This window comes from Megascapheus bottae, chromosome 17 (assembly GCF_031878675.1).
Source record: "Megascapheus bottae isolate mThoBot1 chromosome 17, mThoBot2.hap1, whole genome shotgun sequence".
Lineage (NCBI taxonomy): Eukaryota > Metazoa > Chordata > Mammalia > Rodentia > Geomyidae > Megascapheus > Megascapheus bottae.
Window position 1 is genome coordinate 27,722,502 of NC_143525.1, and position 14,064 is coordinate 27,736,565.

At 50.7% G+C, this 14,064-nt stretch overlaps 1 protein-coding gene across 2 annotated transcripts in view; it reads right to left on the reverse strand.

The window, feature by feature from the left end:
* Nucleotides 1–2,606: 2,606 nt before the first annotated feature.
* Doc2b (double C2 domain beta) overlaps nucleotides 2,607–14,064 on the reverse strand; it is a 30,161-nt gene continuing 18,703 nt past the window's right edge. For both annotated transcript variants that reach the window (XM_090350479.1, XM_090350478.1), the window contains exons 7-9: nucleotides 6,775–6,856; nucleotides 6,217–6,313; nucleotides 2,607–5,434 (exon numbers count right to left, since the gene is read on the reverse strand). In XM_090350479.1, the coding sequence (XP_090206605.1) occupies nucleotides 5,298–5,434; nucleotides 6,217–6,313; nucleotides 6,775–6,856 (316 nt within the window). In that variant the 3' untranslated portion in view covers nucleotides 2,607–5,297. The remainder of the gene's footprint in view (nucleotides 5,435–6,216; nucleotides 6,314–6,774; nucleotides 6,857–14,064) is intronic.

A 14,064-nucleotide genomic window follows, 5' to 3' on the forward strand; every position in this document is an offset into this window, starting at 1 on the left:
GTCCAGGAGGGTTCAGAAGCCCTGCAGGGGAGAATCCAGAATGCTTTCTCTGCTTTCTGTAGAGTTGATTCTGGGGAGGCCATTTGGCTCACCAGCCCTATGAGGTGCCACAGCATAGCTCCAGCACCGCATCTCCCAATAAGAGATTTTCTTCCTCATTGTGTGCCGGGTCATGCTCTCCCTTAGCTTTTTTGCTCAAGGCTGGTGAAAACTATACCACTTAAGCCATAGCTGTTTCTGCCTTTTTGCTGGTGAATTGGAGATAGGAGTCTTGGAATTTTTTGTTGTTGTTGTTGGTCATGGGGCTTGAATGCCTGGGCACTGTGTCTGAGCTCTTCAGCTCTACCCCCTGAGCCACAGCGCCACTTCCCATTTACTGATTAATTGGAGATAAGAGTCTCATGGTCTTTTGTGCCTGGGCTGGCTTTGAACCATGATCCTCAGCTCTCAAGCCTCCTGAGTAGCTAGGATTGCTAGGTGAGCCATTGCACTCTGCAGGACTTTTCTTTTTGTGCTGGCTTTGCACCGGGATCTTCAGATCTCATTCTTCTGTGTATAGCTAGGATTGCAGACATGAGCCACCAGCCAGCACTTGGCTCCTGCTCTCCCCCCCCCTTTTTCTTTTTGCCAATCCTGGTCCTTGAACTCAGGGCATGAGCATTGTCCTTGGGTTTTCTCAAAGCTAGAGCTCTACCACTTGAACCACAGGATCCATTTCTGGCTTTTTTTTTCTATGTATGTGGTATGAAAGAATCAAACCCAAGTCTTTGTGCATGCTAGGCAAGCACTCTACCACTAGGCTAAACTCCCAGCCCTTTTCCCCCTTTTTAATGACAGTCTTTAAGGGTTAAGCCAGTGCTCCTGTATTCCATCCAGGTTGGGGAACTTTTTGAGGGCTTGGGCCCAACACCATCAAGACCATTGCCCCAGACACCCAGGGTTAGCTCTCTGCAAATGTCTGGCCAGCAGCTTTCATCCACTTGTTCCAGAAATTCGTGCTGCAGGCAGGCCTGTTCTGTGCGCAACTGTGGTTTCAGCTCTGGAGCTGATAGGGTTGATTTGACAGATATGGTTTCTGCTATCTTGAAGTGGGGGGGGGTTAAGGAAAGGAATAAGCAAGTATGTCAGATGCTTTGGGACATGCCATGCAGAAGGGTCAGTAGGACTATGTGGGAGAAGTTGGCATGCAAAGTGGTGACACAGGATCTGTCCAGGTGACATCAGTGTTCTAGGCAGGTCTGAGAAATGCACTCCCAGGGTATTGGGTAGTTCAGAGAATGGGCTGGAAGCCTGGGAAACGCAGTGGCACACAGGTGGTTGCTAAGGAAAGTAGGCAGCCAGACCTTCCACCAGAATCATGAAGCATCGGGACTGGTGGGGATATAGTACCTCGGTTTTGCTACTGGGACTCTTGTCACACCCAATGAGGACCTTCAGACTGTGTGTCCAGATTACAGGCTGTATCTCCAGCAGGATGCCTCTTAGAACCATACCTAGCTTTTGAAACCCCTCTGGCCTGGCCCTGTGCCCTGTGCCCTGATCTACCACCCTTCCTGACCCTCACTGTTTGAAACACACTGGCCTTGATATCTCCAGCCACACCAAGCCAATGCCTAGAGCATTCTTCCTCAGATGTCTGCACAGGTCCCTCTTGAATTTCTTCCAGGTCATTGCATAGGTCACCCTGTCACCTTGAGAGGTAAAGATGGGAGTCTCAAACTTAAAAAGGGAGGCTCCGTGGCTTGGTACAGTGGCACTGAAGTCTTGATTGTTCCAGGCTTTTGAGGGGTTTAGCTGGCATTTTCTCAAAAGTGCCCAGCCTTGAGTTCAAACCCTACTACTACCAAAAAAAGTAACAAAGCTAACCTTCTGCAAGCCCACCTGATCCATATAAGGACCTTTTCTGCTTTTATTTTTTGAACAGGGTCTTGCTATCGAAATCGGGAGCCTCCTGCCTGGGATTTCAGGTATGTATCATGGTACCAGTCCCACCTGATTTTATTCCCTCCCACACACAAAATAGTGGTTTCCAGTGCTGGAGTACTCAGTCTCACACCTGCAAAGGGGGTGTGTGCCATTTCAATCACATCTCCAGCCACTTTGACTATTGCCCAATGACTTTTTTGTTTTTGGCCAGTCCTGGGCTTGAGCTCAGGGCCTGAGCACTGTCCTTGGACTTTCTCAAGGGTAGAGCTCTACTATTGGAGACTCAGCACCACTTCCAGCTCTATTCTATGTATGTGGTACCGAGGAATCAAACCAGGGTCTTCGTGCATGCTAGGCATGCACTCCACCACTAGGCCAAACTCCTGGCCACCCACTGACTATTTTTGAAGTAAGGTCTTGCTTTGCGCCTGGGGCCAGCCCTAGCTGTGGTCCTCCTTAGGCTTTCCTGTGTTTCTGGGGATGTCAGGTGCACACCACTGCACCCAGTTATTGAGACTAGGTCAGCTCGGCTGACCTAAAGTAGTACTCCCTCTCTGCTTTCCAAGCAGTTGAAGATGACAGACTGTGCTCCTGGGCCACCTTCACTATCCCACGAATCCCCACAATTCCTCCTCATTCTCAGGCCTGAACACCCTCTCCTGCTGGTGCCCCCAGGAATCACTTTTATTCATATCTTTACTTTTCTGTCCATTCTTTTTGCTTGCTACCTTCCCACATTTCGTCGTTTGTGGGCAGGGCACACATGCAGGTGCCAATAGGTCTACTGGTCTGGTTGTGCAAAATCCGATGAGGTTGGAGTATGGGTTTTGCCAATATCAATTACACATGTTCACTTCCTCCAGCCTCAGTTTTCCCAAATGTAAAGGGAACATGCCTCCAGTGGGTTCTTCGTGAAGAGGAAAGCCCCATCCACTCATCCAAATCTGTTAGAATGAATCTCGCACATCAATGTTGCAATATGATGTTTCTGTTTACTTTGGATTATATGCCATTATAAATATTAATAAGACTTAAAAAGGACACCTTTGGGAAGGCCAGACGAAAAGTACAAAATTTTTGTTGTGAGGCTGCAGTTTGAGGACAGTTTCTGCAGCTGTCACATGGTAGCAAAACGGTGTTAAGCAGTGCACGAGAGTCTGCGTCGACGACAGCCAGAGTCCATGCATCGGGAGGTTGGCTCGGTTTGAGACAGGACAAAGGGCAGGACATGCACGACCCTCTCGGCCGGTGAGGTGCAGTTCCTCCTTCTCACCACTAGAGGTCAGGAGGTTACTGCCTCAGGGCTGGAAGACGGCTGGGGTTGTCTGGTGGTAGCAGTGGGCAGGGCAGAGAACTAATTACTGACACCAGACTTTGGAATGATTTTGGACTTCTTTTTTTCTTTTTTTTGTGTGTGTGTGGAGGAGAAGCATTGAGAGTAATGGGCCCAAGGAAAGATGCTCATCAAAAGCAGAGCCGATTCTGCAGCTCCTCACAGCGTTTTCTTAAATGTAATGTGCACAAATAGCCTTAAGAGTAGTCTCAGGACCCGAGGGAAAGTCTCACCACTCCTAGGGGTTCCTGCTAGGCTCCCCATTTTACACCTGAGCTAGCTGATCAGAAGTTTCAGCTCCTCACTGTCCCATGGTCAGCAAGGACCATCTTTCACAACCATCTTTTTTACTCCTGTACATCCTGGTGGAGAGCCCTGAATTGGGTACTAGGATCTAGGAATCCTGGCTTGTCTCTGCTGAACCCCATTTCTCCACGTGTCTTATTAGAAAGTCATCCTTGGTGGGGCTCAGTCCTTGAACTGGCTGTCACACACAAGCTGAGGACTACAGGGCTTACCCATACACAGGGTCCCTTAAATGTTAGCCACCTCCCTCTTTAGGCTTCTAGACCTTCCCCATTCTAGCTGTGAGCATAGAAGAAGGCCCTTTCCTCAAGCTCCTTGACCATAGTTGAACTCCAAAGTGGCAGGACGATGTCAAAGCCAATTAAGAGGATAAGACCCATGGCTCCACTGTGGAACAGACCATGCCAGGAGGCAAGGTCCTGGAAAGTCCTCACCAAACAGACTCTTCCAGCAGTGTGGCCTTAGCCAGTTATCATACTTTTTCCACCAAGCTGATAGTGCCTGCTGCCCCCGCAAACACAAGGTAAGACTCAGTCAGGGTGGAGACCCCCTCCCCATGCACAGCAAGAGTGCCAGGGGTGTGAGGGTTGGAAATCTGCTTTCCCTGCCAACTAGAAAAAGCCTGAGAATAAGTTGGGATTCTATCTCCGGGAGGCCATGGGTCCTGGTTCCGGCCGTGCTGGGGCCCCTCCTCGGCATGCAGAGCTCTGTCATGCAGGAATGGATTGAAACGCCTTGGTTCTGCATTTGTTTATCCAATGTTTCTGAAGACTGGGGCTGTGGGCCTGGCTTGGCCTTGCACCCAGCCACCACCCTTTCCTGGAGAGACTGGCTGTCATGGCAGGGTCTCTTTTCCCTAGTTCTTGGCAGGAGAGGCAGTCCCCCAGGTCTTCTGAAAACAAGATCCTGGACTGTCACTGATAATCCTGAAAGGGACATGGTGGCCACCTTAGGACAGAGTGCCCTGGGTACCCAGGAAGGTGCCTGACACCAACTTGGGCCCAGAGGGATAGGAAACGGGCATGGAGGTTAGAAGGAATGCTTTTTTCTTTTGTAGCTGAGGACAGAAAGATTCGAGTGCTGTTCTCTGGTGTGACCCCCAAGACAACACACCTTCCTACTCCTTTTCCTTTGCCTACAGCCTTGAGCATGCTTTAAGACCCGGCTGAGCACAGCCTCCTCCAGGAACCCTTCCCTACCTTTCAGCAGTCCTGCAGTAACCACAGCACTTGCAGGGGCCAGCTGTTCCGGTGGTCGTCACCCTCTGTGGTGGAGGCTGGCACTCAGCTCTCCTGAGACAGAGGGCTCACTTCCCCTCTCTGAGACCTGCAGATCCTGTCCACTGGAGCCTTTGGAGCTGTACTTGGCTCCCAGGCCTTGTATCTGCCCTCAGTGCAAGGGAAACGGATGTGCCTTCTCCCTCGAGTCCTGTCTTGAGCCTGCCCCCTCCCTCCTCTGCTCTTTGGCACCACAGAGCACAGAGCTCAGCCAGTCCCAGGCAGTGCTGTGGCGGAGGCCTCGGGCTCCTCCCACCACTGGCTGTCCTGGACTCCAGGGCTCTGGCGTCCCTGTCCCCTCCCTCTGAGTGGCTGAGCACTGTGTCCTCCAGGCCATGGAGCTGCAGTGACTCTGAGCATGTGTTCTGAAGGTTGCCCAGCGTTGGGGCCACAGCCCTTGGTGGCAGCTGAGGAAGCCCAGGCCAGGCCTGTGTGGCCGCGGGGTGGAGGGCCAGTCAGTCACTGAGCGCTGCTCCCGGGAGTTCGTTGGTGAGTGTGTGCCAGCGCTCGATCCGCTTGTCCTTGTTCTTCAGGCAGTCGAACCAGTGCTTCAGGCGTTCGCCCTTGGCGTTGATGCCCAGGACCACACCGCCTGCAGGGGGGGCGGGGAGGGCCAGACCTTGGTGACCAGGGGCGCTGGGAGGTTCTCTCCCAAAGTCTGCAAGGAGTTATGCTCTCCCCTGCCCAGCCAGGCTCTGCCATACTGTCTCCACGCCTGCCCTACCGCAGGTCCCACTCTGCCTATTAGAATGGGGACAGAGCTCGGAAAGTGGAGTGGCAGGTGGCTGAGGAATGGGGGCCAGAAAAGGGAGAGGAGGCTGGGTGGGATGGCTCATTCTGTACTATCAGCTACTTAGAAGGCACAGATTGGGAGAATCATAATTTGAGGCCAGCAAGGCAAAAAACGAAGCTCCATCTCCGCAAACCAAATAAAGAATACACTTCTGTAATGCTCGCCATGTGCGAGGAGAGGACCACGATCTGAGGCCACTCTGGACAAAGTGCTAGAGGCATGGCGTGAGTGCTAAAGCACCTGCCTGCAGAGTGCTAGGCCCTGAGTTCCCATCCTAGTACTAAAGGTAGGGGAAAAGAAAGAGTAGGGCCATGGCAGGCTACTGTGTTACAACCACATGGGCTCAGATCTAGCCCCAGGCTTTAACCATCATGTCCCCTCACACCCTCTCCCAGGCTTCCATGTGGCCTCTTAAGCCCTCACTCTGTGCACCTGTCACTTGTCACATGGGACAACCCAGGACAATGGAACACCTTACACTGAGGACAAATGGTCCAGAGCACCAGGCGTCCCTAGAGACCACCAAGGAGGGCCAGGCCCAGGACACGCACACGACGAAACCATTCCCATCGTCCTCTCACCGATGAAGTCATTGGATTTTCCAATGTCATAATCCCAAACTGTCACCTCTAGGGTCTTCTTGGCCAGATCCCCATGCTTGATCTCATAGCAGAACTCCTGCTGGGCAGAGGGTGGTGTGAGGGCCAGGCCCACAGGGGGCGCTCTGCAGTGGGGTGAGGACAGGGACCGGTGGAGGTGGGCAGGCACGGGGCTGGACAATGGTGTGCTCTCCCCCATTCCTTCCTTTTACCCGAGAGTTCAGCCAGGGTCCCCATCTCCTCCGCCCCTGAAGCTGTCCTTGGCAGCTCTGTGAGCCCCTATGCCGGCTCTGTGCTACTCATCCTGGGCTAGCTTTGCTTTGTGGCTCTGCTAGCTGTGGCTCAGGCTGTCCTAAGAACGCTCCTGCCTCTCCTCAGATCCCCGCACTGGCAGGGTGGAACCTTGCAGCAACTCCCCACCCATACCACCACATCCCCTTCTGTGTGGAGGCTATTCTATGGGCTGTTCACCCCTTTCTTGCCACCCCCCCCTCCCGAGGGAGTCAGAAAGCCCTCATGAAGCCACGGCAGCCCTGGTACCTCGTTGAACTCTGGGTTCAGGGTTTTCTTCTTCACGGCTGTCTTGTGCTTGGATTTCTTGTCCACGTCTGGCTTTAGGTACCTGGAATTACAACCGGGGGGCAGTGAGGGCTGGGGAAAGTCCTGGACCGCAGATGGAGCCTGTGGGGCTGTGTAGAGCTCCTGTCCCCAGAGACAAGGTTCCAGCCCTTGTCACAGGATTTCCCAGCATGGCGCTTGGTTGGTGATGGTGCTGTGGAGAAGGAAGTGGTCCTGTCCCCATTCCTGGCAGTCCCCAGGGGCCTTCCGTTCCACCGGAAGAAAATGGTCCTATCTCTGGAAGCTTAATTTTTGTGAAGCTCATATTTACTACCAGAAAAATGTTTTCAGCAGAGCTGGTCCTTTGTTCAATTGTTTTCCTCTTTTTTCTGGCTGTATTGGGGTTTGAACTCAGGGCCTTATGCTCGCCAGGCAGGTGCTTGCCAGTCCTGGGGCTTGAACTCAGGACCTGGGCACTGTCCTTGGACGTTTTGGCTCAAGGTTAGCACTCTACCATCTTTTTCTGTGTATGTGGTTCCAGGGAATCGAACCCAGGGCTTTGTGCGTGCTAGGCAAGCATGCTGGCACTAGGCCACTCTTCCAGCCCTGCCAGGCAGGTGCTTTAGGGCTGAGCTGAGCCGCCAGCCTTTTTTGTGCTATTTTTTGAGATAAGGCCTTGCTTCCTGCCCTTGGGTATCAGGAACTCGGTCTGCCTATTTTAGGTTTCTATCTTATCTGCAACGACAGGCAGATGCCACTGTGTCCAGCTTCTTTTCAGATCTGGTCTGCCTGTGTTAGCCTGGAAAAATCATTCTCCCACTCTCAGCCTCCTACTTAGCTCAGGACAACAGGAACATTCCACCATGCCCAGGAATAGGCTGACAAGAGATCCCACCAATTTGTTGCCCGGGCTGGCCTTGAACTATGATCTATCTGTTCTCAGCCTCCCAAATAACTTATAGGAATGTGCCACTGACACTTTGTGTGTGTGGGGGGTCATGGGGCTTGAACATGGGCCTGGGTGCTGTCTCTGAGCTCTTCAGCTCAAGGTTACTTCCCTACCCCTCGAGCCACAGCCCCACTTCCTTAGAAAGTGTTGTGTTTTTTTTCTTCCTCCTCCTCCTTTTCCTCCTCCTCCCACCCCCTCCTCCTCCTCCTCCTCTTCTTCCTCTTCCTCTTCCTCGTCCTCCTCCTCCTCCTCCTGTTGGTCTGTTATCTGAACTCAGGGTCCAGGCACTGAGCCCGAGCTCCTGGGCTAACATCTATGGAACCCTAGATCCTCTCGCAGCTTTTCCTGTCATTCCCTGGAGATCAGAGTGTCTCAACTTAGTCACCTGTGGCTGAGGCCGGCCATCCACTAAACTCAGACTCGGGTCTGAGGATGGGAGTTCAACACCAGGCCTGGCAGAAAGGCCTCCCTAACAATTTTTTTTTTTCTTGGCCAGTCCTGGGGATGAACTCAGGGCCTGAGCACCACCCTTGGGTTTTCTTCAAGGCTAAAGCTCTACTACTTGAGCCACTTCCCGCTTTTTCAATATATGTGGTACTGAGGAATAGAACCCGGGTCTTCATGTATGCTAGGCAAGCACTCTACCACTAGGCCAAACTCCAGGCTCACTGGCACTTTTCTTTAAATATGCAGATTAAAAGCCAGGCATAGCCAGGCACAAGTAGCTCATGTCTACAATCCTACTCAGGAGGCTGAGATTTGAGGATCGAGGTGTAAAGCTACTGGGGTAGGAAAATCCATGAGACTGTCAATTAACAACCAAAAGAAAAAAGCAAAAAAAAAAAAAAAAAAAAAAAAAAGGTGGAGCTGTGGCCTACTGGTAAAGCATTAGCCTTGAGCAAAAAAGCCCACAGACAACACCCAGGACTGGTGGGTGTATGAGCTTGTGTGGGTGTGCACACATTTATTCACATTCACACACACACACACACACACACACACACACACACACGTACACACAAGCACAGGTGACTTGCATAAGCACCAGGCATTGTGATGCAAGCTTGTAATGCCAGCAGTCAGAGCTCATGAAAGAAGATCAAGTTTGAGGCTAGCGTATGCTACACAATGAAAAAAAAAAAAGACTTTGATGGGTTGGGAGTGTGGCCTAGTGGTAGAGTGCTTGCCTAGCATACAGGAAGACCTGAGTTTGATTCCTCAGTACCACATACACAGAAAAAACCAGAAGTGAGTAGTGCTACAGCTCAAGTGGTTGAGTGCTCTCCTTGAGAAAGCCCAAGGGCAGCTGGGCGCATGCCTGCAATCCTAGCTACTCAGGAGGCTGAGATCTGAAGATAGTGGTTCAAAGCCAGCCCGGGCACTTAAGTCCATGAGACTCTTATTTCCAATTAACCACCAGAAAACCGGAAGTGGTGCTGAAGCGCTTAGGGACAGCGCGTAGGCCCAGAGTTCAAGTCCCATGACACACACACATACACACACACACAAAGAGAAAGTCCAAAGGGCAGTGTGTTCATGCCCCAGGACTGGCAGAAGAAAAAAGGCCAAAAAAAAAAAAGATTTCGATGAATTCACATAACATAAATTCATCCTTCAAGTATAAAATCCAATGTTTTCCCAGTGTTTCCCACAGGGAAGGCCTCCCTGAGAGGCTAGGTTGATGGTCTTCTCTCTGCAGCATCCACCTGGTAGATGAATGCTGACAAGCTGCCTTCTCCAGAGACTCAGACTGACTTGTCCATGCTTCTACAGCTGTCATGGATAAGGGTGGCGCTTGGAAGCCATGTCCAGTGACAGCCTGGAGGGGAGGACTTGCTTCAGCTCTCTGAAGAGCTATAGCCTTGTCCCTGCATAGATAACCATGTGACAACTGCTTTACTCCTGTAGAGGGTGCTCTAGGTGGCAGCCACCTCAATCTGACCCAACACCAACTCAGCTTCCTGGCACCTGGCTCTGTGTCAAAGAAATGGCTGTAGTCCTAAAAGTATCATGATAGGCCCAAAGGCAGCTGGCACCAGCTTCTAGTTCCATCCTTGCTGGCATCATTACTGCTTTCCTTTGTTCTTTTTTTGGCCAGTCCTGGGGCTTGAACACACTGCCCTTTGGACTTTCTCTTTGTGTGTCCTGGGGCTATCACTGGGCTTTCTCAAGGCTAGAGCTCTGCCACTTGAGCCACAGCACCACTTCCAGCTTTTTCTATGTATGTCGTACTGAGGAATCAAACCTGGATGTTCGGTGTATGCTAGACAAGCACTTTACCACTAGGCCAGACTCCCAGCCCCTCTTTTGTCCTTTTTATTTTTGCTAGTCCTGGGGCTTGAACTCAGGGCCTGGATACTGTCCTGAGATTCTTTTGCTCAAGACACTAGAAAGTATGTATCAACAAAAGTGGGAGCAGTTAGGATACTGTTTACAGCAGCTTCATACAATCTATTGGCCCTTCAGTAGGGGTGTGGTCAGCTACAGCTGTGGCTTATGCCCCCAGCAGGAGGCTACTGAGCAAGGAAGCTCAGCAATACTGGCTCACAACACAACCACTTGCCAGAACCTCAAAAACCTCCTGCTGGGCTCAAGAAGTCAGACACCAGAGTCAGCATCCATCTGAGGATGCCATGAAAATCTTGGCCAGAAAATGGTAAGGCAATATACTTGGCCTATCCTTTGCATCTATATTTAGCAGATTCAATCAACTGGAGATTGGATACATTCCAAATAAAAAATCACACGGAGCCCGTGCGCTTATTTTGTCCCTAAGATTCCTAATCAGCAGCTATTTACACACCCTTCTTGCTTCTCGAGCCTCACTTCACCACTCCTCCTCCTCCTTCCAAGACTCACCTTTTCCTCAGCCCGCTCTTCTCCCTTCTGGTCTCACCCTGGCCCCAACACTTCCTCAGGCCCCGCCCGCTGGCTTCACCACGCCCCTTTCACCCCAGCTCTGCAGGAGCTCCTTCAACACTGTTCCTAAGCCCGCGGATTATATGTTAACACACGGGTAGCCAAGACTGGACTCCCGAACACCTTCCAGGACCCCTCCTGCCCTGCTGTGGCCACTCAAGAAAAGCCCCCCACCACACCCCAGGCAGTGCCACCTCTCAGTTCCTCAGTACAGCGACTTGTTCTTTCCAAAAGCTTCAGGAAAGATCCCCTGGGCCCAGCAGGGAGGAAGCTGTCTGGCCCCACAGAGCAAGTGGCTCCCAGTTTCCTTTAAATGAAATGGAGGTCCCCACAGGAGTGAGCACAGGGCCTTGTGGGAGGGTTAACTAAGGCCGCCTGTTCAGGGCTGGCACCTTGTGCTTAGGATTAGAACCCAGTGTTTCCCATCACACAGCGTGGCTGAGCCTAGGGAAGCTGCACTGGTGACACTAGGGATGGGGTTAGTAATTGGCCCGACGTGCCTTGCCCCTCTGCCTGCCAACCTGCTCCCTCTCCTTTTCCTCCTGGACCAGGGTCAGGGTGCTCACCAAGATCATAGCTGGGGGAGGGGGTGGGGGTGGCTGTGGCTCAGACCTGCAATCCTGGCTACCCAGGAGGCTGAGATCTGAGGATCGCTGGGTTAAGCTAGCCAGGGCAGGAAAAATCCATGAGGCTCTTTCCTCCGATTAGCCACCTGAAAACGGGAAGTGGATCTTGTAATAACCTGGCTGGCTTAGTTGCCAAATGGTTGTTTTGTAAAAATGCTTAGCCTGTTCGACCACCTGTGAGTGGTTACGACCTCCTGCGTGCGATTTCGTCCTTGTGGTTATTGTTAGTCTGTGGGTATTATAAGTACAGTGACTATCATCTGTGTGTGGTGTTTTCCTTGAAAAGCTCAGCCCCACTGCCAGTCGGGGCTACTCTACCAGCCCTAAGCTGGAGAGAAGCTGCTGTGCTGCTATTAAACTGGCTCCTAGCTCAGTTTATTGAATCATGGTGACTCTATTGCTGGGGGGGGCTCAGGGTCCCCGAAATGGCTGGGATATTATAGATCTGTGGCTCAAAATGGTAGAGTGCTAGCCTTGAGCAAAAACGGTCAGGGAGAGTGGTGAGGCCCTGAGTTCTAGCCCAATGATTGACAACAAACAAAAACACTGCTCAGAGGTGCAACTGCTGGGAATCTAGCCTGCACCCTCATTTACATTGTATTTCTGCTTGAAGAGAAATCTAGCATTACAGGTAGAGGTAAAGGCACAAAGCTGCTTCCCCAGAGACCATCACTCAAGACATGCTTTTAGGGCTCAAGAAATACAGGGGCTCCTTGGGCCCGAGCCTAGTCTAGTGGCTGAGTGCTCGCCTAGCATGCACAATGCCCTGGTTTTGATTCCTCGGTACCACATGCACAGAAAAAGTGGGAAGTGGTGCTGTAGCTCAAGTGGTAGAGGGCTAGCCTCGAGAATGCCCAAGGACATTGCTCAGACCCTGAGTTCAAGCCCCAGGACTGGCAAAAAATAAAAATAAAATAGACAAGTTCCTCTCTCGGGGGGATTGCTGCCAGGACCCCTCTGGACAACAAAATCAAAGAATACTCAAAGCTCTTGTATGAAAGGCTCCAGAACATGCATATTACTCATACACGTCCTGACTTATGCTTCAAGCCATCTATAATACCACATTCGGTGGAAATTGTTACTCTTTGTTCAGGGAACACAGTACAATTATTTTTTTCAGAAAATATCTGTGTCTACAGATGCAGAAAATACCCACACAAGCTATGCATGTTCCTATGGTTTACCTTTTGGCTCAGTACTTTTTGCATAGCTGTCTGTTAATTCATCTAGTTCTAATTATTCCTTTTAACTTCCTAGTACTCGCCCGTATGCAGATGTCATGTTTTATTAATCTACTTTGCTGACAAATGTCTGCCTATTACAAAGAATGCTACCATAAACAGCCTTCCACCTGGGCAGTTTCTAGGAGATGAACCTGGAAAGGATACACTTGCAGTGTAAAAGCATGTTTTCCAACTTCTCCCCAACACTGTGTCTGTATATCTAATCCATTGGAAACATTGTTTTGCTAAATTCAACTTTCAGGTTTCTTTTTTATTTTCATTGTAATTTTTTTTTTTTTTTTACTAGTCTTGGGGCTTGAACTCAGGGCCTGGGCACTGTCCTTGTGTTTTTCTCAAGGTTAGTGCTCTACCATTTGAGCCATAGCACCACTTCCGGCTTTTTTCTGTGCATGTGATACTGAGGAGTTGAACCCAGGGTTTCATGCATGCTAGGCAAGCACTCTACCACTAGGCCACGCTCCCAGCCCAACTTTCAGGTTTCTTATGAGAATCAGTAGTAATCCCCCGCACTGCTTTCTCTGGAGCCTGACTTCCCCAACAATGCATTCTTTATGCATGGCCTCTGCTTTTGGAGGCAGGGTGATTTTTAAAAAGAAAATAACTGCTTTATTGAGAGATAATTCACCCCTGTGTGATATACCCTTTAAAAAAGGTCGGGAGTTTAATTCGTGGTCGGGAGTTTGGCCTACTGGTAGAGTGCTTGACTAGCATGCACGAAGACCGGGGTTTGATTCCTCGGTACCACATGCATAGAAAAAATGCTGGAAGTGGTGCTGAGGCTCAAGTGGTAGAGCTCTAGCCTTGAGAAAGTCCAAGGACAGTGCTCAGGCCCTGAGCTCAAGCCCGGGACTGGCAAAAAAAAAAAAAAAAGGTACAATTCAACAGGCTTTTAGTATATTCAGGAATTACAAGTAGAGCCAGGTACCAGTGGCTCACACCTGTTATTCTAGCTACTCAGGACGCAGAGGTGGAGGGTCAAGAGTTGAAGGTCAACTGAGTTCCATAGCAAGACTCTATCTCAAAATAATTTTTGTTGCTGGTCTTGGGGCTTGAACTCTGAGCCTGAGTGCTGTCCTTGGGATTTCTCAAGGCTAGAGCTCTCTCACTTGAGCCACAGCACCACTTCTGGCTTTTTCTATGTAAGTGGTACCAAGAATTGAACCTGAATCTTCATGAATGCTAGGCAAGCACTCTACTACAAGGCCAAACGCCCAGCTCTTCAAAATAAAAATGTTTAAATGGGCGGAGGATGTAGCTAAAAGGACAGAACACTTGCCTAGTGACCAGTACACACGCACACACAAAGTACTATGCAGCCATCACCATAAGCAATGTTCACCACCCCAAAGGTGTTGCCCCATCTGCTGGGCACGGCCCCCTAGGGTCGTATAATGGCCATCTGGTAGGACCAAGATGGCTTCAGCCACTCTTGTGTGCCTTTAGGTTGAGCCTATCCTGTAGTAGAGTTCATGGGTCCTTCCCCAGTAGCCCCAGCTCTGCTCTGCTGAGCTGAATTTCTGCCCCAGCCCTT